General features: G+C 48.6%; 3 protein-coding genes and 1 long non-coding RNA gene across 9 annotated transcripts in view; all 4 read right to left on the minus strand.

The window, feature by feature from the left end:
* Positions 1-934: 934 nt before the first annotated feature.
* LOC135306622 (uncharacterized) lies at positions 935-6,292 on the minus strand. The gene is made up of 4 exons (XR_010367412.1): positions 6,081-6,292; positions 5,667-5,772; positions 5,045-5,087; positions 935-1,908 (listed from the first exon to the last, which is right to left on the minus strand). It is a non-coding gene; the product is annotated as an uncharacterized LOC135306622 (long non-coding RNA).
* A 1,734-nt stretch (positions 6,293-8,026) lies between these two features.
* Positions 8,027-11,408, minus strand: LOC135306623 (cytochrome P450 26A1). The gene is made up of 7 exons (XM_064430885.1): positions 10,920-11,408; positions 10,489-10,713; positions 10,110-10,397; positions 9,837-9,986; positions 9,377-9,511; positions 9,010-9,162; positions 8,027-8,818 (listed from the first exon to the last, which is right to left on the minus strand). Exons 1-7 carry the CDS (start codon positions 11,106-11,108, stop codon positions 8,477-8,479), a joined length of 1,482 nt encoding a protein of 493 aa, XP_064286955.1. The 5' UTR covers positions 11,109-11,408; the 3' UTR covers positions 8,027-8,476.
* A 1,134-nt stretch (positions 11,409-12,542) lies between these two features.
* LOC135305600 (cytochrome P450 26C1) lies at positions 12,543-21,931 on the minus strand. The gene is made up of 6 exons (XM_064429336.1): positions 21,887-21,931; positions 21,587-21,811; positions 21,190-21,465; positions 19,435-19,590; positions 15,487-15,993; positions 12,543-15,214 (listed from the first exon to the last, which is right to left on the minus strand). The coding sequence occupies exons 1-6, from the start codon at positions 21,929-21,931 to the stop codon at positions 14,852-14,854; spliced, it is 1,572 nt and encodes a 523-aa protein (XP_064285406.1). The 3' UTR covers positions 12,543-14,851.
* A 793-nt stretch (positions 21,932-22,724) lies between these two features.
* The window catches only part of EXOC6 (exocyst complex component 6), an 87,218-nt gene continuing 82,745 nt past the window's right edge, over positions 22,725-27,197 (minus strand). For 3 of the 6 annotated variants that reach the window (XM_064430888.1, XM_064430886.1, XM_064430889.1), the window contains 3 exons: positions 24,674-24,786; positions 24,336-24,347; positions 22,725-23,857 (listed from right to left, as the gene is read on the minus strand). In XM_064430888.1, coding sequence (XP_064286958.1) covers positions 23,725-23,857; positions 24,336-24,347; positions 24,674-24,786 — 258 coding nt within the window. In that variant the 3' untranslated portion in view covers positions 22,725-23,724. The remainder of the gene's footprint in view (positions 23,858-24,335; positions 24,348-24,673; positions 24,787-27,197) is intronic. The other 3 variants (XM_064430887.1, XM_064430890.1, XM_064430891.1) reach the window with 1 other exon arrangement.

A 27,197-nucleotide genomic window follows, 5' to 3' on the forward strand; every position in this document is an offset into this window, starting at 1 on the left:
TATCAATTGTATTTTTGCCATTTGTGCTAAGAACAACTGTTCCAAAACCACAGGCAGTCATACTAACAGAGCACAGCCCAAAAGTTGGACTTGGAGAGCATGAAGTTCAGTATATGAAGAAAAAAATAGCAAGACAAATACTTAATTTGTTAAATGACATTAAGCCAAATCTTCCTCTACAGCAATGTTAATTATAAGAAGCCATTATCAAAATAATTTTTAAAAAACCAAAAAGACAACTTTGAGTCTGCAACACTCAGAACCCAGAGGGAACAGAGAACCTTGCACAAAACTGGGGAAGCCTATTTGGGAGCATTTTATGGTAGATCTTCTCAAGCATAGTTCTCTGCTGGTTAGGATGAAGCAGATCAGTGCTGCAATCAGGACACTATTGACAAGTGCTGACAGCCTTCCCTGGATATCCCCTTCCCAGGCCAGCCTTAACTCCCTGTCACACAGGTACTGATGTCCTGCACACTCCTTTTTACACAGATTCTGATGTCCTGCACACTTCCTGTCACACAGGTTCTGATGTCCTGCACACTCCCTGTCACACAGATTCTGATGTCCTGCACACTCCCTGTCACACAGGTACTGATGTTCTGCACACTCCCTGTCACACAGGTTCTGATGTCCTGCACACTCCCTGTCACACAGGTTCTGATGTCCTGCACACTCTTCCCAGCCTTTCTGCAGGCTGCAGGAGCAAGGGGCTCAGCTGAGGGCACACTCAAAGGAAGAGCACTCTCAGGAGGGTTTGTGGCACAGTTTCCCCCTCTTCCAAGTGCACTCTCTTCAAAACACCCCTTGTTAATATTGCTGTGACTTTCTTTTCCCCCTCATGCTGTAACACTGGTGCTGAATTTTGATGAGACAAACTAGGTGTAGCCCGTGGCATTTATATATTTAGAAGGAAATATAAAACGTTGGTAACTATTTTGGAGTTATAGAGAAGAACGATAGTTCAACTGCTTCTCTCAATCCAGAATGGGCTCTTATATTTTTATCAGTCAATTAAAGGAAATACTTGCCTTGAATCCACAAATGTATTTTTCCTTTTAGGTATTCCAGACACTTTTGGTCTTACATTAAAGTTAGTGTTGGCTCTTTATATAATTCATACAAGTAGCCACAGGCACCAAAAAAAAGTTAATTTCTTAACTGTAGCTTTCCTCTCTTTATGGTTGCAATTTCAATTAACTGTTCTAAATAACTGACAACATGGAATATAAAACATTCCTGCAACAATGTAGGTCTAACAGCAATTACGTTGATTTACTCTGGACCATGTTAAGTTCAGGGAGTAGGATAAAGAGACAAGAGTTTAAAACTTCTTTCACACTGATGTAATAAATTCAGTACATTGCTTTAAAGTTAGGGCAAAATAGCTGGTAACTGAAAGTCAAAAAAACCCCCTTGTTTTGTTTTCCACTGTGATAGAAAACAATAGATTATGGGAAAGTTCTTCAGAAGGTGATCAGAGGAAAAGTTCACCAGCATCTATCATGGACTGTGTCTCTGTGGCCTGCTGGGATAGGAGGGAGGGACATAAAGGTGTCAGCAGTTGAACTGATACGGTAAATCACAGTAGGGCTAGTAAAGCGCGATGGCAGCCTAGTGTAAATGCCTTCAGACTTCTATTTCTTCTCCGAGGTTGTACTCGGGACACGTCCCCTCTTTGTGACCTTATCTCTGGGGCAGTGGGTTGTGCGCTGGTCTCTTCTCTTTAGTTTACGAGGGCTAATCCATTTGCAGGTTAATAAAAGGTGAAAAGGACAATCACCAAGGAGCCACCAAAATAAACAAGTACCTTTGACTGCTTAAGGATTCTTGGTTTTCCATATCAGCATGCTCAGCCTGTCTCCTTTCTTCTCTCCTGAATACTTTGATAATAATTATATCTGCAAACTGTTTATTTAAAAAATTACTAGCAGTATGCAAAGGAGAACAATAAGACAATTCCATAAAAAGTGGATGGTTCTACTTTGCAGACAAGTAACTGGTGTCTGTAAAATGTACTCTGCTGTGGTTGAAATTTGCGATTTTTTCCTAGAAATACCGACTGACAATTAGTGAATTTCAGAGACCAACATGCTCTTAGTCGCAGTTAAGAGGAAAAGTTCCCTCAGAGATGTCACAAATCTGAGACATTTCATGTCATAAAATGAGCAAAAAGATCACGACATGCCATCACTTCAAGCAAAACTAATTCTTTTTCTCTTTACTGCTGGATTTGAAATGCACGTGCTAGCTTGCTGCAGTGCTGTAGGCAGCATCGTTAACATAAACAATATATATTTAATATAACGACACCAAGAGCCAGAGACAGTGGGACAAGGAGGAGGAAATCACCTGTGTGTCAGGCAGCAGGGCAGCAGTGGGGCTGTTGGGCTCTCTGCTGGTTCCCCATCTCCTTCCATTCTTGTCAAAGTTAAGGACAATTCACAAAAGAAGAGGCTATTGCCAGGACAATTCACAAAAGAGGAGGCTACTGCCAGGTCAGGGAGCAGTTTCCGATTACTCTGCGGCTCCTAGGCTTCCAAGGGAAGCTTTGGAGAGAAGCAGCGTTTGATGAGAAGGTGCACGGTGCAGATTTTAGAGGGGAAGAAAACCCCAACTCTATTCACATAGGCAAGCACTACTCCTGCTAGCAGGGCAATATGCAGTCCCTTCCTTGCTTTCTCACAGGGTATAAGCAGTTAGTTCATCCAGGAGGGCTCAGATACAAAACAAAGGCTATTAGGTAAAGCACACCACAGCCTCTTGCTTCTTTACATCAATTAAGTCAGCAAGCCAAGGAAACCAAGACCTACTATAATTCCATACTAAAATTCGGATTCAATCTTGAAAACATGTTTGTTCTGGCAATATTTTATAAAAGCAGTATATTTCTGAGACAGATATACCAAACTGGTATTGACCCCATAGAGCTCAAGCAGAAAAAAAAATCCCAAACCTAAGTTGTTGCTTTTACCCTCAAAATAGCAGTTCCTGGAGGAAGCTATTTCATTTAAAGCAACATTAACAAAGATTACTTAACAAGTCTTGGTAGATGTGTGCCCATGTGCATCTCCTCCTCAAACTATACCTAGAGCACTGCTCAGGACCCACATCTCTGTATTGACACCAATGTTTTCAGCTTCCCACCACCTCAGAAAGTTATGGGCCTGCCTGCTACTCAAGAGTGCAAATGGTACTGACTGCATTTTGGCAACTTTTATCTCTAGAGAGATCCCGTGAGGGCCTTCAGCTCTGGAATTTATTCCTCCCTTTGCTCAAAAACAGCCTCCAACAATCTTTGACCTTCTGCGTAAGCTGTGAGGCCCAAATCCAAGGATTTGCTTTGGGAGAAGCATAAGCAAGGTTGGCATTTGTGGGTGTGGCAGGAGAACATGTTGTCTATGCCTGATTTAGTCCTGAGTTTATAATTTTCTCATGTTGTGGCAGTAATCCTGCACAGCAGTGTGGTCTGAACCCATGAATTCTAAGGCTTTCCTAAATGGTCATAAATTGGGGAAAAGCATTGAAATCTAGCAACATATGAATGATTGTGTATTTGTGAACAAAATGACCTGGCAAACAAGTACATCATAAGTCACTTTTGCTAAAATGATCCTTCCAGCCTTGCAAATCACACACGCTCTGCATGTCTCCGGCACTAAGGGCGTACAAGGGAAACTGCAATATTGGTACTGCTGATAAAGGGGCAAGTAACATTTAATTAACTGAGAATACTTAATATCTTGCCCTGCCTATGTTGCAACTGAGAGGCAAGCTGTAAACACCTATTAAAACAGCACTATTATGTCCTACTAGGAAAGTTCTGTCTGTCACCTTTTAAATATTTAAATCTCAGATTCTTTAAAAGCTGTTTCCGCTGCTTTTACTCTTTGGATGTAAACAGATTTGTTAAATATTTCATTTCTAACCCACCCACGAAGCTACATTCATTTACATAACTTAATGAAGGCTGCATTATTCATTGAACTTCTCATATAACATTTTTTGTAAGACATTATTAAACAAGTGAAGCAAGCCAGTTTAGTAATGAGTCTTCTCTAAACTTGCTGCCAGTTACATTTCCTTTCTCCTAATCTATCACTCTAATGGTTGCAACTAATAAACTTTTTGAATTTTTGCTGCTAATCTGTATATGTTTTGCATTGCATGCTGGATGTATAACTTGACAGAGAAATCACAATACAAACCACCTGGCAAACAAAACTATCTCAATTAAATAGTATCCAAACCTACCCCACTCTTTTTTGTTATAATAGAGGACAACTACACGTCACACAGTACCTTTAAACCATAAATAAATTCACTAATTTGGGCCTGGAGCATACCAGCAGTGTATCTCAAGCACAAGATTTGTGTCTGCATTTTAAAATTTCTAAATCTTTGCAAAAGTCAGTATATTAAAGTTTGGTTTATGCAAATGTCCTGCATAGCCTTGTAAAAGATCCAGCAGTCTTGCATATAATCCTGATAGGCTGTTCTAGGAAAGATGATATGCAATAATTCTCAGGTAAAGAAATTCAGCAATAGGTTGCTTACACATGGGCTGTTTAATCTCTGTTTAAGACTATATCAGAAGGAATATTGAATTTTCAGGGAGTCTAAGCAGTGCAGCTCCCTTTGAGCTAGATAGCAAATTTTCAGAATTTATACCTCATAAAATCAATTCCAATGATTAAAAAAAAAGAAATAGTTGGATCCAGGGTTCTAATTTTACACATTAGTTTCTAAAAGACAGGCATATTATTTTGTCAGCAGCCACCCTGAAAACCTCTGCAGATGTTTAGAATTAACAAACAACAGCAGTGTTCTGTTCTCAAAGATGGCTTGATGCAGATTTGTAAAAACATTTTTTAAAACTTTATATAGCACGTAGGAAAATACAACTTGAAAGTCGAAGATGAAGTATTTTACATAATATTAAGTATTTCTCTTGGTACCTCTCCAAAGGTTAATTCTAAATCACTGAACAGAATAATATAAGAAAACAAACAATAGATTGAAATGGGGTAGAAAGAAGGAAAACCTTTTTGTCAGCCTCTCATCTTGCAAGGTCCAGGAAAAGACTCCTGTAAGGAAATAAAATAAAATAAAATAAAATAAAATAAAATAAAATAAAATAAAATAAAATAAAATAAAATAAAAATAGGTTCAAAACCTTAAGCACACAAGACTTCAAATTATATTGTCCTTTGAATAGGTGCTTCTATGAACCATAACAAAGGAAAATCTTTCCCAACTCAATTGCTGAAAGCAACATGCAAGTAACAGGTCTTTGTTTCACAAGGACAAATAAATAAACCTGATCAGGTTATTTTTTATCATTTTCACTAAGTCATCAGTATTTTTTTCTTAGTTATATAACCGCAAGCAAAATTCACTTTTACCTGTTTTCACCTTATCTGGAAATGCTCTTACCTTTCAATCAAGTATTGATTTATCAAGTAGCATTCCTCAACGCCAATTTACATCAGTGTAATTCTTAAAAGTCCTTTTGATTGAAGAATAGATACAATTGTGTGTTGTTAAGAACAACACATTCAGAACTTAACAGATAGTTCAGAAGTTCTAAGCTTTGGAGGTGCTGCTGACTGGCAGGAGCTGTTACTCACATGATTTTAGGAGAAGTGTGGATTCTATTAACTCACCTTACTCTCGGGGAAGAATCAGCATGCTACATATAAATCACAGCTTTTTGCTCCAGGACTAAAGCACAGCACCTTCTAAATTGTGTGTGATTTTTCGAAGAGAGACCTGGTCAAATATTTTCCTTTTAAATAACAGGCAACCAAGAGAAGAAATATAAAATATCCTTCCTCCTGTCTCGGTGCAGCACCCCAGCACAAACCACGCTCATGTGGGGAGCTGGAATGAGGATCTGGTCTGCCCAAAAAGCAATTAGTTTTTTGATAGGTAATTTTTCAATAAAATCAGTTCCTGGACCAGCATAACAAGAGGGGTGGGAGCTGGGGGTGCAGCACCCAAACAGCAACCACAGCCTCGGCGTGTGCCCAGCCCGGGCTCTGCTGAGCAGGCAAAGCCGTGCTCACAGCAGAGCTCACCTGAACCTGGTCTGCAGCCAGCACCCAAGCTGTCAAAATACAGCTGCAACAGGAGATTAGCAGGGGTTGTAAAACCTGCTCAAGAAGTTGGGCAAATATTTTAGCAATTAACCCACACTGAGCTCCGTTTTACTGTGGCTGCACTGCTACCACTTCTCAGGCTAGCTTGTGTAAAGCTGGCTCCAGGATGCCTAAACTGCACAGCAGTGACAGAGTGCTTAGCCACAGAGATAAATTATTACAGGGGCAGTACCTAACATAGGTTATGCTGTCATGATTTACAGCAGCTGAGGTTGTGCCCCCAGATGTCCAGACAAAATCAAATTAAGTATATGATTTTTTTCTTCTTCTTCTAATGTAAAAGCCATGCAAACTTGACTCAAAACCAAAAATGAAAGACTTCATGTATGACCTTAGACTTACACTGTGAGTGTTTGCATTCTCCAGACAGCACTTAGGTTCCCATTCTTTATAAAAAAAAAATAAACTAAAATAATATGAAGACTATGCAAAAAGTTCCCACACATAAAAGATTTTAATTAAAACCAAACAAAACATTTAAAGAATATCAACATCTATTTGGATTTGGAGAATTCAGAAGAAAATGTTAGTGAAGAATACCAAGACAAGTCCTGCTGCACCTCCAAATCAGGATCAAGGTTTGCAATTTTCCACTACTGGTAATAAAGAGGTCTTAAACTGAAGTTATTTGTCAAGTCCCTGAGAAACATAACAGTACAAGAAGTTTGCACAGGAAAAAATATTCAAGATTTTAAACATTGTCAGGAAGACTCAGGTACAATTTTAAAATAATGTATTTTGGGGCTACAAAAAATTGCATACAGAAAATTCTTGATAGTTATGCTCAGATGTAGGCTGCATCTAAAGCCTTATGTTAGAAGCTCCTGTGTTTAAAATGCTAGCTGGAAACATATCAAATGCGTTATAGAAACACTCCTTAAAAAAATTCCAAACCTCATAGATGCCATTAAGCACCTGCAGCTATTTTGGGCAACTTAGCTCGGTCCTTAATTTTGATCTTGGGAGAACATAATAAAAAAGTGACTGTTTTCCAGTAGTAAACAAAAAATTTAATTATTCTATATGGTGCTACAAGTGCTCATGATTCTGAATTACATTTACTTTGTAGATGTTTATAGAGCCAGCCTATGTTGTTTGACTTTTGAGGGAAGACTAATAGGTGTAGTAAGCTGGGGTGGCGACAAAACCCCTTATGGTTTAGCCAGAATAGGGGTCATGCCTAGGGCATTTTATCTGCCCTGCTTACACACCTCCGGGGAATTGCATCTCAACAGTTGATTCTCTGTTAATCAATTCACATTAGTGCCTGCCTTTTAGTTTTCACTTTGCTGAATTCCAGGAAAGAAGTTCTTAAACCAAATGCATGCGCTATCTCTCACCTAGTCAGAGCTGTTGCATTTCAAGGAGAAATAAGCAGATTTTAATTGCCCTACCAGCTGATAAGAGACACCTTCGTAAGTAAAGATTCAGAGCCAGCAAGCTCAACACAGAACAAGATTCAGTGGTGTGTTTACACAGGTCAGCACTAATATGGGAGGAGAGGACAGTTATGGATTTCTTTCCTCAACTAGCTCCAGAGAAATATGTATGTGACATTATTCTGCTTTCCTTTTCTTTCTTATTTACTGTGGCTCAGCATGATGTACTCGATAAGGAGACCTGTAGCACTTGCCATCATTCCATGCAGTTTTCATCAAGCATGTAGTTTTGTAGTGTTCTTGCATTTACAAGCTAAAATTTCTAACAATTAACTACTCACCAGCAACCACACATGAAGGAGGGAAAAGTTATGAACACAAAAATAGCAAATGCCTCATTCACAGAAGCAGATCTGGCTTTACAGCCAAACCCTAGAGCTACATGAAGTTACTCTCTAACATACACACAGATCTTCATACAGAGGATCATAAAAAATAAACTTTATTATCAAACTTAAAATTCACACATTAAACATACAATCTAGACACAAATAATACTGAAAACATTCTCAAACAATAACCACTTCAGGTAATTTGGTAGCTAGTTACCATTGTTTTGAATGTTTTTCGGATATTTCTTGTACATACACCATCCTGAAATGTCCTCAAATGCTTAGCTGGCCAGCTCTCAATGATATTTTTAAATAGAGGAAAACTTATTTCTATAGAAATAACATTATCTAATTATGAATCAGAGACCCATAATTGTAGTGCTTGGGGAAAAAAAATATCATAGCCTCTTGAAATACTTAGAAGACATAAATAACTACTGTACATTTACAAGTTTTAAATATTTAAAGGCCTTTGTTACTATAAAAAGTTACTATGTACATATTAAATGCTATATAGAAATCCATTTGGAGGTGAGTGTTGAGCTCAGATTTGGCCGCTGAAACCTATGAATTTGGTAGGCAGATTGTCCACAGGGTACACTATGGGGCCTGTTTTCATTGTAGGAGGTCCATTCAGCAGCTGCCAGTCACAGCTCCGAGCCAACTCCACTGTAAATATTTTTAGAAGGACTTTTGCAAACTCTTTGCCCACGCAGCTCCTCAAGCCCCCACCAAAAGGAATGAAACTGAACCTAGAGGAATCCTCTGGAGATGGAGACATGAAGCGATCTGGGTTAAATTCTTCCTTGTTGGTAAAGAGATCTGCCACATCGTGTGTATCACAGATGCTGTAAATAACATTCCAGCCTTTAGGGATTTGGTAACCCTATAAAAAAGAACAGAAAGGAGATGTGGAGCACCTTGCTGTGTTAAATAATGTGAAGTTACAGAACAGGACCCACCAGCGCATCCCACCTCCCCTCCTGGCTTCCTGCAGGTCACCCTAAGGCAGACAGGCTGCATGAACACAAAACACTTTGCAGCTGCTCTGAGGAGTTGTACCCAAACCTTGCTTACATTTAGCTCAAGGGTCTTGAGTGCAATCCGAAATCCTCCGGGAACAGGCGGGCTCAGCCTGAGGGTCTCTTTGATGACACAGCCTGTGTACTTCAGCTGCTCCAAGACCTCCATGTCCAGCTGCTTCTCTTGGTTGGAACTGCACAGTAACCCCTAGAAAGGAAAATGCTGCCATGACATTCTGAACCACGCAGCCAGGGCTCCTGGCATGCAAAGCAGCTGCCCCCCAGCTATAAGCAGTATTTTCCTGCCACCCCTAAAAGCAGGGCACCACCTGGGTCAAAGGGAGCCCTGCCTGGGATACCTGTCCTGGAGGTGCCTTCCTCCCACCGCCCCCTCCTGTGAAATGCCTCTGGGGAGGACACACCTTGACCTGCAGCTCTTTCCTCACTTTCTGCAGGACTTCATGGTGGAGCCCCAGGAAGGCGATCAGCGACGTGGCAGCACTAGCAGTGGTTTCATGGCCCCCAAACAGCAGCTCTGTGGCAGACTCCTTCAGCTCCTTACACAAGGGATAGAAGGGGCATAGACCAGGCCTTGAGCACAGTGTCTCTACCAGGCCCACTCAACCACTGCAATGCTGTACATCATTCCCAAACTAGAACAGACACCCTAGATGGCAGTGGCTGGTGGTGCTTATGCTCCCTGTGAACGTCTCCCCATCCAACAGCCTGACTGCAGCCTCTGCACTCTAGTGCTCAACACCAGCTGGTTTATTTCATGGGGAGAGAGCAAATCCTGCTTTTCCCTCTTGTCCCCACAAGGCAAGTGTGATGCTCTTAGAGGGCCTGAGGGAAAGAGATTAATCTGGTCCTGGGGACCCTTACCTGCATGTTGAGCTGCTCGCCATTCCCCTGTGTGTGTTCCATCAGCAGCTGCAGCGCATCCTTGTAGCCCCCCTCAGGCTCCTTGCGGGCCATCTTGGCACGGATGTTCTCCTCGATCTTGGCATGGATGATGTTGCGTGCCCGCAAGCCCTGCCCAAGCGGGAGGGAGAGCAGTTTGGGTCATGGACAGTACTGCTGTCCCTCCCCCCTGATCCCCCCGTGCCCTGGCCGCAGGGGCACCTCTTTCCTCCTCTCTCCCGCCGGGAGCCTTACCCGGTAGAGCCCACTGAACGGCACATCGATGGGCAGGGAGAAGAGGTTGCGGATCATCTCCTCGAAGGCCTCGACCAGCTGCTGCTCGCCGTCGGGGCTGGCCTGGCGGGGCTGGAAGCCCAGCAGGATTCTCATGGCAATGCGAAACATGAGGCGCTTCACCTCGGGGTACACGAGCAGGCAGGGCCCGGCGGCGCCCAGCCACCGCGCCAGGCAGGCGCTCACCTCCTCCTGGATGACGGGCACGTAGTGCTGCAGGGCGTCCCGGGAGAAGGCACGCATGATCACCTGCCCGGGGGGACGAGGAGGAACGGGACAGAGGCTCAGCCGCCGCGCCCGAGGCGACCCCGCCCGCTCCCCGCCCGCCGCCGGCCCGTACCTTTTTGCGGTGCTTGTGCTGCCCGTTGTGCAGGTTGGAGAGGCAGCCCGAGCCCAGGATGGTCCGCACCGAGGCGGGCCACTGCACGGAGACGAGCCGGTGCTCGCCCAGCAGGATGTGCCGCACGTTCTCGGCGCCCATCACCCGTACCGTGGGCCGCCCAAAGAGGTGAGTCTTGTAGATGAAGCCGTATTTCCTGCGTTTCATCTGCAGGAATTTCCGCCTCTAGACAGGGGATGAGAGGGAGGAAATGATAAAATAAATTTTAGAAAGCATAAGAGGAAAAGGCAGGGAGAGCAGCTCTTTCCCACCTGGGCACGCTGGGCACGGGAGCCTGTCAAAGTTGCCGCTCATCTCCCTCCCCTGCAGCCCGAGGAGCTCTGGCTCCAGAGGGGCTCCTCTCCGCTCCCCACGCCATCGCCTGGCCTTACCTGCAGCACCAGCTGCAGCGTCTCCCCGAAGAAGGGGAGCCCCATGGTGCCCGGGGGCAGCGGGAGCGGGCAGCTGGGGTCGCGGCTGCTCACGCAGTACAGGTCCCAGAGCTTGACGGCAGCCAGGAAGAGCAGCAGGGGCAGCAGAAAGGTGCACAGGGCGCTGGCGATTAGGGCGGAGAAGCCCATGACTGGGGAGCGACTCCCGCCCAGCCCCCCGGGAGCTCTGAGTGCGCGGGCTGGGCTCGCCGCGGGCCGCCTTTTATACCCTTCCCAGGTTGCTGCCCACCCCTACCTTGGTCCGATAAATTAGTTCACCCAAAGTTCATCTTTAATTGCGGATTGCGGCCTGGCTCCTCCCCTCGAAATCTTTAACTATTTGCTTTGCGTAGTGCATCCTACGCGCCGCAGACCGCTGCCGGGGAAGGAAAGGTGCTGTCGGGGGCGGCGGCAGCGGCTCTGGGCTCGCTGACCCTGCGCCGCTCTCGGCGAGTGGGCTGCGGGACGCCGCCGACAGCTGACAGCCGGTGATCGGCCACCAGCGCCTCTTCGTCCTCGGATTTATCGCCGATGCTCGTTCGAGACCAGCGGCTGCACCCAGAAATTCCCGCGCCGGTACCCGGCGGTCCGGCTCTCCGGAGTCACCCACCCCGCGGCGCCGCCGCGCTCTGCGGAGCTCCTTCGTCCGCCACCGCTCTCGGCTGGGAGCGGCGAGGCAGCGGCCGGACCCGGGAGACACCGGGCCGGACCGTGGGGCGGCCGGAGCGGCCGGTCCCCCGTGCTGGGACAGCCCGGAGACCCCCGAGCAGAGCCGCAGCTGTGCCGGCGCATCGGCGGAGGAGCCTCCGCTGGCCCCGGGTTCACCTCGAAAGGCACGGCTTGTATTTCTGCGGGCCGTGGAGGAAGGAGCCGCCGGCAGCAGTCCGTCTCAGCCTTCCGATGCAGGTTCAAGCGCGGGTCACCGAGGGAAGAGAAGGTGAGCGCGGAAAGGAAACACCAAACTCAGCTCCCAGCTCCTCTCCCTGGGATCCACTGCCCACCCTCGCCTGAGGCTCTCCGGCATCCCGTCGGGGCTGCCGCGGCCGGGAAGAGGCGCTCGGCACGGCCGGGCACCCCGGTTGCAGCACAGGGACCCGGCGCTGGCGGGCGGGAGCGGCGGCTCCGGGCAGTGGGGAGCGGGGCCGCGGGAGGGCTGCGCTGGCTGGGGCTGCCGCTGCCGCCGGCGCTGGCTGGGGCTGCCGCTGCCGCCGGGCAGGAGCCGCCGGCCGCTGGGGAAGGGGCGCCCGGCGCGGATCGCGGCTGCGGGGCGCGGAGCTCTCCGCCGACCACGGCTGCTGCCAGCACACTTTTTTTTTTTTTTTTCCTTTACGGTTTTTATCTTTTCCCTCCCTGCTACTTTTGCTTTCTTGTTCCCAGACAAGCTCAATAAACGCTGGAAGTTTTGTGTGTGTGTCTGTGTAGGGGAGAGGGAGATGTCACTTTTAATTATTATTTTTCTAACAATCAACGCATCACACGAGACCCGCCCTCCTGTTACGATGCCTTGTCGGAGCGGGGCTCCCCGCCTCCGCAGGGAGCCCCTTGCCCAGGAGGGAACCCCCCGGAGGGTGGTCCCCCGGCCCCGGGGGCTGTAGCCCCTCGGGGCTCGCCTCGGCTCCGCGGGCCCGGCCGGCGCTGGCCGGGAGCGGCGGCCGCGCCCTGACCCGGCGCTCTCCCCTTGCCGGGCGCTGACCTGCTTGTGACCTACAACACGGACCGTGACATCTGCGTGAACCCGGCCGGCAACCGCGCCAAGTTCACTGTCTATCAAAATAACGAGATACGGTGGCCTGAGCACCGATAATTGCCACAGGAAGGCTTTATTATCTTCCCAGCTGTGTATTCCCCAGCCATCGGCTTGAAAAGAATCAAATGGTAAAGAGTGAAAGGGATAATTAAAAACATCTTGGAAGGGGGTCAAGAAATTAACAGCCTAATATGAACAAACTTTGATTACAAGTAACAATTATTACACTTCATTTGTAAATGCTTGTGTTTATCCGCAAACAAAATCAGTTTGTGAGTTTCTTTTTGTTTCTTTTTTTTTTTCTTTTAAACTGGATTCATGTTACATTTTTCAGCGGGTTTGTTGGCGCTCAGGGTAATTTTTAAGTGCGCTGCTGGAGGAGCCCTGACCTTCCTGCACAGGGTGCCGGACGCTGCAGGCCCAGCCCTGCCCGAGCCCTGAGACCCTGAATCGCCTGCGGTCTCAGCCAGCCAGTAGCTCCTGCTAATTAAAGTTAGTCATTGCCACTTGCAGCCACCATCTACTGATTTCACCTCTGATAGGCAAAAAGATTCACCTTTCAGGACAAGGTCAGGAGGGCCAGAGGCTCTGGTTCACTACAGGGTCGACTTGCCAATAGCACTTAAGTCAGCCCTGCAGTTCAACCTCTCCCAGATTTGACCTGTCACGTTTGGAAGCCAGGTTTCTGCCCGAGGTGGTCACTGCACAGCCTTCTGATAGCTAATGCCAGCACACGCCCTGCTGCAGTGCCCCAGCATGGCCAGGCAAGGGGGATTGGCCAGGGCAAGGCCATCTCTAGCACCGAAGCAGGATGATGATAAGAGCTTCAGGAGACTGGAGAGCTCCCCAGAGCCTTTCCAAAGGGACACTGCCTTCGTGCCATGTTTTGGCCCTCACAGGTCAAGCTGGTTCTTCACACAGAGCACACCACACCAGCAGGCATGGGATGCTCTGGAGGAACAAGGAGGATTATCTTCCCACTGCATTCACACAGAATGCATGACAGTGGGGAGCAGAAGTGAAGCTGAAAGAAACGTATAAACGTGTCGTTGTGGATCAAGGACCTAGGCCCAGCTCTGTTCTCAGTACACAAACAACAGGACTCAATTTTATTTTACATGGGAGAGAAATACCCTGTAGGGGTACTCAAAAGCCATCAAAAAGGGTGTCCTGAGCACCCACGTTTAGCCTCGGGTACCACCCCCTGGACAGACGCATGGAACTGCTGTCCTGACACTTTCCCTGGCAGAGCTGGGCTGACAGAGGTGACAATCAGTCTGGCCAGCCAGCCAGCTACCACAGGGCCTGTGCCACCTTGCAAATGTCCCCTCTGCAATGTGAACAGCATCATCAGGAACAAGGGACTTTCTACCACAAATCAGACATATTCAGAAATGTCTGTTTTCTAAACATTTGTTCCCCAAAGCCCCCCTCCCTGCTTCAGTCCACTCTCATGGGCAGGCTGTGACTGGGGAGAATATCCTGGTGGGACCTCAGAGATGGCTTCATGGCAGACCCCAAGCAGCAGCACAGTGCAAAAGCACAACATACACAGCTACTACTAGTGGGTGAACATATCCTCTTCGTGCCAGCTCTAATGGGAAGTGCATTAATGAGATTAAATATTTACAATAAAAACCACTTTACACCCTATTATTCTAGCTAGAATTGATGCTGGGGATTGGGCAACTCTGGCTTGTGTTTTCCTGCAGAGCCCCTACCTTCCTTCTTTTTGCATCTAAAAAGCTACAGTGTGCAGGATGTTTGTCCTGCCTCTCCTATAACACACCTGCAGGAGATAACCCTGGGAGTCTTAGCTGTGGGTCTGGGAGTTGTGCTCCCCATCCCTGGTAGCTGGGGGCCTGTTTGGGGCAGGGGCTGACTGAGCCCCCATGGCACATGCACCCTGCCAGCAGCTTCAGCAGGTTTTGCCCAGTGCTCAGGAATGCCCTGTAGGACACCCTACTGCACACCCTGCACACCCTACGAGCCTGTACACCAGGAGAGGAAAAACAGAAAGACCTTTAAGGTTTTGTTCGGCAGTGACGCAGTAGCATTCCCAGCCTGGGGAGCAGAGACCTGCTCCTGGCAGCTGTGGAGGGGCATGGGCCCCAGGGCAGAGGGGAGCAGCACACCCCTCACTGGCTCAGGCCTCACGGCCCTGGCTGGGCTGCAAGGGGTGGAAGTAGAGCCGCAGCCCATCATCGACAGGGTGCACGATGGGCACGGTCTGCATGCTGGGGTAGCCAGGGGTGGCCAGCTCCCAGCGGGCCGTGCTGACCAGCTCAATGGCCAGCAGCTTGAGGATGGCCTGTGCCAGCTCCTTCCCGAGGCAGCTCCGTGCCCCTCCACCGAAGGGGATGTAGTGGAAGCGGCCTGCAGCCTCGGGCCGGCCGGCACCAAAGCGCTCTGGGTCAAAGCTGCCGGGGGGGCTCTGGTAGACAGCAGCTGTCTCATGGGTGTCACGGATGCTGTACATGACGCTCCAGCCTTTGGGGATCTGGTAGCCCTGGAGAAGGGAGAGAAGAGGGAGGAGAGGACTGTTACATATCTGCGCTACTGGAGGGTGAGCAGAGGGTGCCTGCAGACAGCCCCACCACGCTGCCCACCTGCTCTACACTTCCTTTTCTCCCCAGCCCAGCTGGGACCCACAGAGGTTGCTGGGTGACACTTCCCCTTGAGCTACACTGCCAAGCACCACCACTGTGTGGGACACGGGGTGCTTGCTCACAACTGCAGGCAGCAGCTCTTTAGCAGCCTGCCAGAGTGTGAGGCACTTACATCGAGCTCAAAAGTCTGCAGTGCCGTCCTGTAGCCTCCTGAGACTGGGGGCAGCACTCGCAGCACCTCCTTAATCACGCAGTCCAGGTAGCGCAGGCGGCTCAGCTTCTCCAGGCTGATGTCTGCGGTGCAGTGACAGCTTTGCCCTGCTGGTGCCGGGAGCTGGGGGCCAGGGAAAGGGGTGCTCCGGGGGACAGTGGCCTCCAGCAGGCCACTGGGCTGGAGGGAATCTTCCTCCACTGGGGCTGGGGGATGGCTCTGGTCCTTGTGAATGTCTTTGGCCATGGGGTGGGAAAGCGACTTCTCTCTGTCCCTGCTCTGGATGGTCAGGGTGTCCAGGCAGGGTCCTGCAGCGCAGCACTCACTCTGCTGGTACAACTCATGGGACATCAGCTCCTGCCTTATCTTTTCAATCACTGAGGGGTGCTTCAATAGCAGGAGGATCAGAGAGGTGCTAGCACTAGCCGTGGTGAAAAAAGCAGCAAATATGAGCTCAATTGCTGATTCCTGGGAGAGGAATGAAAATGACAAGTTTGAATAACATTTCCAAGTGATTGTGTCTCAGACTGTTCTCACCTTTTGCAGATTTTGCCCCTGTGCAGGGGGCCCTGGCCCCCACTCTGCTCTCCCCAGACCTGCACCCATCCTGGACTGGCAGGGACCAAAGCATTTCTGTATGAGCTGGACATCCACTTGCCAATGACTGCTCCAGAACCACAGCTGGAATGAGTACACACTACCTCCAATCCAGCTCTTCTGAGCTTTCCTCACAGGATTTACCAATTATAAGGCAGCACTTTAGCATGCATTATAGCACATTGAGTAAAGTCCATTTCAAGTATTATGCTTTTTATCATCATCTGCCAATTCCCCTCCACACCCAGCTTTTACTTTTCTGTCCAGGCAGTGGATATGGGCAGTGGTTTATGCACAAATTCTAGATATGCTGGCAGCTAAAATGAGTTGCATTTGATCCGTCTCCAGTTGTGATTGATCTTACCTCGGAGAGGACTCAAGGCAAGAGTCAAAAGCATGAAGGCCTTCTCTGCTAGAGCAGGTCAGCCTGGGAAGTGCTGTAGCCAGCAGGGAGCACACACCAGGCAAAGGACTGGCTTGCTTTTCAAGCTGTACAATCTGAAGCACAGCAGAGTTCCCAATAGCTCCACAGCAGATATATCCATAAGAAGTTAGGAAGTTAATCAGCTGAGATATATGGAGCACAGCACAATCAAATCTGTAATATGTGCCTTGTCCAAGGTCAGGGGTCCCCCTGCAGCCTCCCAGCCTTTGTGGGACTGTCTGCAGGGTCTACATGGAACAGCACATGCCAGATTGCTGGGGGCTGTTTGCAGCACCCTCTGACCAACTTTTGCAAATGGTTTCCCAAAAGTTAAGGGTTGCCCATGGCATGACACATCTCTGACAGCAAACATAATGCTCAAACCTACGGCACCATCTGAAGGTGCCAGTGGCTCCACAGCACAGGGCTGGGAGGGCCAGAGACAAAAAGCCAAGGAGAAGCTAAAGGGAGGAGCACCAGGAACTGCCCTCCCTGGAAGGCCTGGGACCTGACTGGTATTACAGAGCACTAATTGCTCCAGCCCAGAAGCAAAGAGGGGCAAAATCCCACAGGGACACAGAGTGGTTTCCTTTCACATGACTGTGTCTGGACTCTAAACTGTTCTGACACAACCAGTTCTATGGAGGTGAAGCCACAAACACCGAGAAGAACACTTGAAGAATGAAGGTACTTGGATTCAAATCTGATAAAGTTAAGGGTAATGTAACAAAGATGACTCTTTGCTACCATCCCTAGTGCCATACATTGGCTGGTCTGGATGTTTTTGCCAAAGTGCAGCTCTCAAGGGCATCTTTCAGCTGAAATAAAACCCCTGGAACAACAGATCCCTGTCAACCCCTATCACACCTCCTGCAGGCATTAGCAGGAATTTTTACATTCACAAGGTAGCAGACACAGATGAAAAGAAACCTCTCAGTTCCACCACATGCAATTAAACCCCAAGACATTTCTATAGCATGCAAGGAATTTAGGGCAAGCTCTTAGGTTTGAAATAACAGCCCTTATGCTCTTTGCATCAACCTCTGACAGAGCTGCTGCAGAACTTGTGTCACAGCTGCTGTCACAACTTTCCCCCCCTGCTTCTACAAGATCAGCAGAACCAGTGACTGGAAGGCAGGATATTCCCAAGCTTCTTCATCAGTACTGTCCCTGTCCTGGGAGGCAGAATGGGCAGCATTACACCCAGCCAGTGACAACATTGTTACGGAGGATGGGTTTTTTAAATCTTCCCAAGGTTTAAAATATTTTGAAATGGTATTGTTGGCAAAGCAATGTCTTTTTAATGACATTTACATTTCAAGGGCCCTGGTGAGTTCATGGCAGCAGTACAAATCACAGTGTATTTAGGAAAATTTCTGGGAAAGCTGTCTTTCCAGATCATTTGAACAAAAAACAAATTAGTGACTAGTTTGTGCCACTGTCTGGAGTGTCTCTCAAAGACAGATATATCCACAACTCTGAGACAGCTTTGGGCTTTTTATCCAATTGCACTATTTCATTAAATGAGACCTCTACAACTGTTTTATTAGGGTGGAGAATATCGACATAGTTGCAAGCATAGGCAGCTCAGTTTGAAAGCAATTTTGTTAAATACAGAAATTTTCTAACCATAAAGGTACCGAACAACATATGAATATATTATAATTTGGATCAGCTGGCCCAAGGTTGCTGCCATGTCACTCAATCTATGTTACATTTAATATCTCCTTATTCCATTTGCAGTCAGAGCCAGGGATATGATGAGAGAGTGTGCAATTATTCTTGCATAATATTCATGTGAATACTAACAGAGACTAATTAATCTTAATCAATCCCATTTTGAATCTGTCAATTATTTTCAAAAATCACATTATAATAAAACATTGTTAAATTAAATAATGTAATAAATAATTATAATAAAATGTATTTAGTAATATATACTGGTTCTAATTATATCTAATAGTTGCTCGAAGTTTTTAAAATATTTTAGATTTAAAGACTGTATTCTTACAAAATATTTATAAAACATTCGTCTTTGGATAGCTATCCTGAAATACTTAAATAAATAGTAAAACTACCTTTAAACTATATTCAAATAATTTAAAACCATATCCAGCTGCTGTACCCATGCAAAACTGCTTCGAAACTTCTCATATAAATACAATGTCGTCTATCATTCACTGATACCAAGTGCCCTGAAACTATGAATGATGCAGTACTAATAACAATTTTTTCCCCAAGATCTTTGGCAAAATACTCGTCACATTCACTTGGTGGTTTTGGCTCAGTAGGACTATGGGGTTCATCCCCATAGCAATCCACAAGCTACATGATTTCATGATCTGATGAATGAGGAGGTGATAGGGAATGACCTGGAAACCACCACTGCATCCCTGGACCCATTCTGGTTTATCATCTCAGAAATTTCTGGGTTCACAGCCCCTGAGGAGTCCAGTGATGTGATCCACATCCTGCCCTAGGCTGAGTGCTGGGCTGTGTTTGAGAAGCACACAAGTAGCTCTGAATATTTCCAAGAGAGTGTCCTGGAGGTTAATGAGTGCATGGATGGGCCAAGCCTTAACACAGCCACATAACCCTACCAGCATCCTACATCAGGCTCAAGGCTGGGGGCCATGAAGAGGAAAGGTAGAAGGGACATTCATTCCCTTTTAAAAGGCTCCCTTCTGTGGCAAAGAGACGCAAGACTACAAAGGCATGAGTGTGCTGAGTGCAGGAGCTGGTGTCCTCACCGCAGGTGAGAGGGGAGCAGGAGCCAGCAGCTGGGGGTGGTCCCCAGCTCCCCACAAACCTCCTCCTGGCCCTCAGCCCATGTGTCTCAAAGAGCCACCAAGTCAGGAGTGGCACTGCAAGGCAGAGGCTCTCCTTACCTTTAGCTCCTGCATGGTGAATTCTTTGCCATGCTCCTTGGCACTGTTCATTAGGAAATCCAGAGCATCGCTGTGGTCTTCTGGGTTGTTTCTCTGCAGTTTTTCCTGTATAGCCTTCTCCATAAACTTATGTAGCATGTCCCGTGCTTTGATTCCCTGTGAGAGGCACACACAGTTCAGGAGAACCTTAGGAACTGTCCCTCTCTCTAGAGAGACCAGAGGAACCCAAGTGTAGCAATCCTTAATCCCAGGACCTGTAACAGCAAGAACTGTTTAATCTGCTGCCCAGCCCCAGAGCCTCGGAGGGAGCAGTCTGGGGGGAAATGCTGCACCTTCTGTTGCCTTGCTGTTGTGAATCAAATGCAAGAAGTCCCAAGAAACACTCTGGGAGGAAAAGATAACAGTAAACCCATGCTACCACGTTCAGAGGCATGTGCACTGAGCAAATCTACAGTTATGTCAGGTCCAAAATAAGCTTATTCCAAGGGACAAGAAAAGGTAACAAGAAAACTGAGTCCAGACAGCAAGGCACAAATGGTATTACAAGGCAACAGTGGATAAAGACACATTAATCACAGCTCATCTTCAGGTGTGTTGCACTCCAGTGCAGCAAAACATTCATATAAGATGTCAGCAAGTCAAGTGATCAGCATTGCCTTTGCAAAGTGGGATGGATGGAGTCACGGAATGTACGACTCTCTATAAAAATGCCTCCTGCAAAAGCCAGAAGGACCAGAAATTTGAAATTAAAAATGGCCATGGCCAGATATTGGGAAGATACAAAGGCTTAGATTTGAGGTGGGAAGGACTGGACAAAGTAAACTGGGCAGGGAGGAAGGAGAAAGACAAGGGGACCTAAAGGCGACTTAAAGATGTTGGTCTGGGGCCAGACAGGCTTTGGCTGACCTGAAAGAGGGCAGGGGGGATGAAAGCTCATACTGGTGACAACCTGTAAAAGGAAACTGGACAGGGAAAACAAGAGCTTTGATGAAGAGTCGCAGGGAGGCTGGGGGAGAACTGGGACTGGCTGGCTAAGGTGATCCAACAGGGCAGAGCTCACAGTGGAAATACAAGATGAGGGAAGACCTGGCTAAAGTGGACATGAGACTTCAGCTGTGGTAAGGGTGGAGAGCCCAAAGCCAGAGGAGGGAGGAATATGGGAGGAAGAATGGTACACAGGACCTATACCTAGAGCAGGAGTGTGGAGAGGCAGGCGAAGAAGGACAGAGCAGCACGGAAGAAACTGCAGGTGGAAAGAGGCAGAAGAGACTGTCCCTCTCCCTGGGTTGTCTCCGGGCTGCTGGACTACAAGGGACCGAGGACAATAACAGGGTCATGAGTTCTCAGCCTGACTGAGTTTCAGAGGAGGTGCTAAGCTGTGCCCACCTGTCTTTATGCTTATGCCCACAGATGCCTCTGCCATGAGCTGACATGAGTTCAGACGGGATAGGGTCAGACATGATGGACTCACCAGAGGCAATATATGGGATGAGGGAGAAGAGGAGCCCTATGCTGTACAATGAGCTGCAGCCAGTGCCCAGAGGTGTTGGAAGCCAGCCAGAAGCAGGTGAGAAGTGCAGAGAGAAGGGGAAATGGCTGGGGTAGGTAAGACACTAAGCCCTCAGACCTAGAATGGGGTGTTGCAGATGTCCTGGCCCATCAGAAATGTCCCTTGGTGGGCCTAGGGACAGGGGTCTGTGCTGCCAGGGCCCAGGCCCTGCCCCCGGGCAGAGGGAGCAGTGCAGGCAGCAGTACCTTGCGCAGCCCACTGAAGGGTATGTTGAGGGGCAGGGAGAAGAGGTTCTCCACCAGCTGTTCAAAAGTTTTGGCCAGATCCTTGAACTGCTTTTCCTCCAGGCGGAGCCCCAGCAGAATCCGAGCTGCAATGCGGAAAGTTAAGGTTTTAGCGGAGGAATAAACTGCGATAGAGCCTGGCTCCGTGCACCAGCCCCGCAGCTCCCAGCTCACAACCTTCTGGATCCGCGGCAGGTAGCTCTCCAGGGCGGCACGGCTGAAGACTCTGGCCAGGATCTAGGAGGAGAAGGGGGAAGAGAGGCAGGTAGTTAAAGCAGGGGGAGCACACATGCCACCGAGGCCCAGGCCTGGGCGCCGCCTGGGCTGTATGCCCTCTCGGGGTGGCTGTGAGGCTCACCTTGCGGCGCTGGCGGTGCAGGTCACCAGTGGAGCTGAGCAGAGTATGGGAGCCCAGGATGATCTGGGTGCTTTGGGGCCACTGTGTGCTGACCAGCGTGTGCTCACCCAGCAGGATCTTGCGGATGTTCTCAGCGCCTGTCACCCGCACCACAGGCCGTCCCAGGAGGTGGGTCTTGAAGACATTTCCGTACCTCTCCCGCCGAGAGCTGTGGAAGCGGGAGCCCTGGGGACGAGCTGCGGGTCAGCCCGTGGCTCCCGCCAGCCCCTTCCCACCCCGCCCCGTCCCCCGGCGCCTCACCTGGAGCAGCCAGTGCAGAGTCTCCCCGAAGAAGGGCCAGCCCATGGAGCCCTTGGGCAGGGGCAGGGCGCTGGCGCGGTCCCGGCTGAGGCTCCAGCGCAGCGCCCACAGGTGCCGGCACAGGGTGATCAGCAGAACCAGGGCCAGCAGCACCAGCGCCGCCGCCTCGGGCCAAGAGGGCCCGGCCGGCATCCTCCTCCGGCGGCGGGGACGGGGCGGGCGGCGCGGCTGTCAGGCACGGGGGCCGGCGTCCCGCGACTCGGCTACGGGCGCTGCCGGCTGCTCGCCTCCTGCTGCCGGTTCGCCCCTCGGCCACATTTATATAGATATTGGCCACTTACGCCCGATCCACCTTCGGAGATGACGTATCCGCTGCATATTTAAGCAGCGCGGCCAAGTGCGGTGATTGGCGCGGGAGGGCCGGGGACAGCGGCCGAGGGGCGCGGGGCAGCCCCCGGGGCTGGGGGCCCGGCGCCCCCGCCCGCCCCCGCCCGGCCCCTCGGGCGCCCCAAGCCGGAGGCGGCGCGGCCGCTCCTGGGAGGGGGGTACCCTGTCCGCCCCGCCGCAGCTCCCGGCGCCCCCTCGGGCCGGCTTGCCCAGGTAGCGAGCCCCGTCCCGGGGTCCCCGAGCAGGGAGCGCCCCAGCCCTGCTCCGCAGGTCCCACCGCCCCCGGCTGCCCGGCCTGCAGCGCTCCCGGCCCGCACCCCGCCGTCGGGGCCGCGCGGACCCCCGGCCGCCTTCCCCGCGGGTAAATCACCAATGAGCCGGGACCTGCACAGGTCCCGCGAAACCAGCTCCGAGGTGTGTTCCGGTGTGTGAAATTAAACAGGAATACGGGTGAGGTTTATATTACTGTACTTAGACCGTCAATAACTTAAAAATACAGCGAAAATGTACATTGTTTTTACACGTTCCATTTGGTTTGTATTTGTTAGACATTCTCTTAGTGTCTGAAATAGCCAGGAGGGAACAGTGCAAAGAGACCGGTAGCGGGACAAAATGCCAATCGCTGGGATGGGGCTGGCAGGAGATAGCGTAAACTAACAAACAGATGCGGCACGAAACCAACAGCGGCAAACCTATTCCTTACTGCAACCTGGGATAAAGAACCCGAGATCTTACAAAAGTACAGTTAGGAATAGTAACCCTGAGGAAAAAAACCAAACCGAAACAACATGTCACATTATAAAGAAATCAAATGGTTATTTACATTCACAACCTCAAGATTAAACCCTTTTGGAGAACAAAGCCTGTAAATCCTAATGCTAAATAGATATCAAGTCTAGTTCTCGGGTAGTTTTTAAAGGTAGTAAAAATCAGAACACCTTTTCATACCTTCAGACTACAAAACCTGGTATACAAAATTATGTCCAATCACTTCAGGTCTAATATACATTTAATGCAGGAAAACATTAAGCGGTATCTGAAACACAAGTATCTCAAGCTTAAAAGCTTTAAATTAGGATTCAACCAGAAAACAGCAACTAAGGGATCATTTCTCAAATAATTCCTACTCGGAGCAAAATTTTGGACACCATATCTGCAGATATTTAAATAACATATTTACAGTTCAGCAGTTCCATGTACAATACGACTGTGCTGGTTTTTATTGTACAACCTCATTTTTCACCATTTGTTTACAATATACAAAATAGTATTTGACCCATTAAAAATACGTACAAAGAATTGTTTGTTGAAGACTACAGGTACAATCTATCTACTGCATTTTTCCTTTTCTCGGTCAAACAAAAGTCCTAACTGGTATCACCATTTGCTTAGCAGAAATAGTGGATAAGAAACACCTCTTGGTGTGATGAGATACTGTTGATTTAAGAGGCCTATGTGTGCTGGGACATACCATTCACTAAACTCCTAAGTTGCTTTACTACAGTATCTATTAGCTTCTGCTTGTCACGGTCATTCTTCCTGAACTGAGCAAAAATGTTGTTCTTTTTGCTGGAGTCTTTCATTCTAGAGAAATAAAAAAGCAAATGACAAACACATTAGAAACGTAAATTGAAAAGGAAAAATCCGACTATTTAGATCAGTTTACTGCTGTTCTTCTTTTGATCTTTCTGCTAATAAGAACGGAAAGATTACAAAACCTGTTCACTATGTGTTCTTAAATTAAACTTCTGCAATGCAGAAGTGCAGAATGTGTTCGTTTCAACAAATACGAGTTCACAAATAACCTTCAAGTATTAAGCAAATACCCCTTCAGCAGAACCCTGATCCTATCAATTGCTTTAGGACAGAAGCAAGTCAAAAACCCCGTTAGTATCATCTGCTTCCATGGTAAACTGAGACTCAGTGAATGGGTGAATTTTGTTCACCACCAGTAACGGGCATCTATATTGCTGATTTCCGTACCAACGGATATAAAAACGAAATTCAGGAAATTAAGTAAATTACATAAACAATATTTTGTAACAATATAGTCCATACATACCCTCTGTGAACTCTGCAAAAGACATTTTCATCGCAGGCAGGAGAGGAGAGAAAACACTGTTAGAAAGCGTACTTAAACCGCAACGTGTTTTGTTTGATGCGGTTTTCACAAGCAGGGTGGTACCGGGGTGCCGGTAACGTGCCCTGCTCACCGTGCCCTCCCGAAACGCTCGCACCGGCTTCCCCACGGCCAAAGCTCAGCGTGTCCCTTCCCTGGAGCGGCAATTCGGGCAGCCGCCGGCTGCTCCCGCGGCCCGGCCCCGCCGCTCCCGGCAGGGCGGCTCCGGCCCCGGCGCCGCTTCGCATCCCCGCGCCGGCAGCTCCGGCACCCGCACTTACTTCTCCAGGAGCGTGAGGGCCGTGCTGGGGTTGACCCGCAGGTACTTGGAGGTGGCCTGCCCGTAGTCAGCCAGGTAGGTGGACCAGTCCCACACCATGAAGAGGTCCAGGAGCTGCGGGGGGAGAGGAGGGTGAGGGAGTGCGGGAGGCTCTGCGGAGAGAGGCCGGGCGCAGCCCCCTGCCGAGCCCAGCCACCACCCCCCTTCACCTGCCCATTTCTTTCCTTAACGTCTCTCACCTCCCTCAACGTGCAGGGAGGCGGCTGTGCAGGTTTGGCCCCAGGAGGGGATGCTGACAGCGTCAGGCATTTGTATTTAGGAACTTGCTTTACCGTGGGGAGCAAGACAGGGATGCTCGTGTCTGCTGCTTCTCACACTAATTTAAACGCGGTTCAGGTAGTCGAATTAAAGTGAATTAAACACCTCCTGGCTGCAGTCTCCATTATGACTGATCCCTGAAACTCAGAACCAAGTCCTGGGCACACTTCTGGCCCAAACAAACCCAAACACTTCAGTTTGGGGAGGAACTTCAGTGGAGGAACAAAAAAATCTCCAAGCACAGTACTACGCTTGGCTGCAGTTCCAAATCAGGTCTTGGACTCATGATCTGAGAGCTGCTGTTCAACAACAAACCAGCCTGCTTTTACAATCAGACGCGATGCCGAACCTCCAGCACCCTGACGGCCCTCAAAGCCTCATTCCCCCTCCACCATCACGGGGTGCAGGCCAGGCACCGCTGGGCACCCTGCCCAGGCTGCCAGGGGCCAGGGCACAGGCAGCCCCGCTCGGGGATGCCTTTCCCACGGCTACCTGCGGGCCAGTGGGCCCCACTGCCATTGACGTCAATGGCGGGGCGCCCCAGCTTCCCCCTGCGTCTGGTGCCTGGCCTTGTCCTGCTGCTGAGGGCTAACAAGGGCTTGTTCTCAGGCTGTCCTGTCTTAGCCAAACCTACTGTTAAAAAAAGCCTTGGGAACCATTAACAACACTTCGCCCCAGCGCGCAGTGCCCGTGGCTGCTCTGCTGAGCTGGGTCCTCCCTGTAACCTAGAGCCCTGCTTGCCTGGAGACCTGCTGAATCAGTAATGCTGGAAAGGTGGGCTGGAACAGGATTTTGTGTAACAAAACCACTTGAAAAAATGTAACAGACTACTGCAAGTCACATCATTTTGGTATTTCAAGGAAGAACCGTTAACTTCAAACATTTGCTTCTGCTAAGCCTGACCAGAGCTGTTAGAGCTGGGACACAGCAGTAGCAGCCTCTGCTCCCACAGGCAGAGGTGCAGCAGGAGCCCACTCCTCTGACTTCTCAGGCTACACTAAGAAGAGGGCTGCACCCCAGAAAACCTTGCCTTACTCAAACTTCTCAGCCTGACAAACTGTCAGAGGACTCCAGTAATGCTCATGCCCAAAATCATAACACCAATTCATTTACAGAATAAAAGCATACATCCAGAGCTTCAAATTTCTATGCCTCTCTTCTGCAAATTTTTCCACTTCCAAACCACTTTCTTATGTTACTTTCAAATATAGTGTCTAATTTAAACACATAATTTTCTCATTAATTACTTCTTCCTTATTTGTAGTGTAATCTTTTAGGACAGCAACATTTCCTGGCATTATAATGGACCTCTGACACACCTACTGCTCTGTCATCCCAAAGACCTTTAGGGACCCTTATAAACCTCAGCGACACTTACATTTTACATTTAACTATCTCACAAGGGTGAAAGGATCTAAAACCCAAGGAGGCAATTTCACTCTCTGCTGACTAGATATCCATGATAACCACCAAGGTCAAATTCAAACAGTTCTTTCCCACAAAGCCCTTTCTCAAGATGGACACCACCAATCGTACTAAGTTGCTGAGAACATACTTCAGTCACCACGCAAACAGACTTGGGAAGGCTTGATAACTCAGTTGGGAAACTCACAGCCTCAGTTGCTAGTGCATGTTACTCATCACTTGTTATTACTTGTGTTACACAGTTCATGGTGCCCAGTCCTCACAGAGGTGTTTTAAAGCACAACCGAAAGAGTGGAAAGATAGGACAGGCAGATGCACAAGACAAGAGCTGAGGATAAAGCTGACAGGAACACAAAGTATATAATGTGGTGATTAATAACTTACTGCTAATTACAGTGCTACTTGTCATGGGCTCGACATGGGCCTTAAGGATAGACCAATGTTCCTGCAGTTGTATTCAGTGAGTATGAAGTGCAAGATTTCATTTCTCATCCCTACTGCACCATTGAAATCGAGGATTCTGGATAAATCTTAAACAACCCTGAAGCTCATCTGGGTGAAAGGTATCTAAAGGTATTCTGCTAGCAATGTGCAGCCCAAAGCCATTGATGACTGACACAATTACAGTGCTGACACGTTCAAAGAAACTTCCCTGACAAAGCTGCATGAGTGAGTTTCATACAATGCTTTCAATGGTTGACTCAACTGATTGTGTCATGGCTCTGGGAAATCTCCGTGATAGTGATGACTGGAAGATTACACCTCATTTGTCACCTGGCCAA

This window comes from Passer domesticus, chromosome 8, assembly GCF_036417665.1.
Source record: "Passer domesticus isolate bPasDom1 chromosome 8, bPasDom1.hap1, whole genome shotgun sequence".
NCBI classification, from domain to species: domain Eukaryota; kingdom Metazoa; phylum Chordata; class Aves; order Passeriformes; family Passeridae; genus Passer; species Passer domesticus.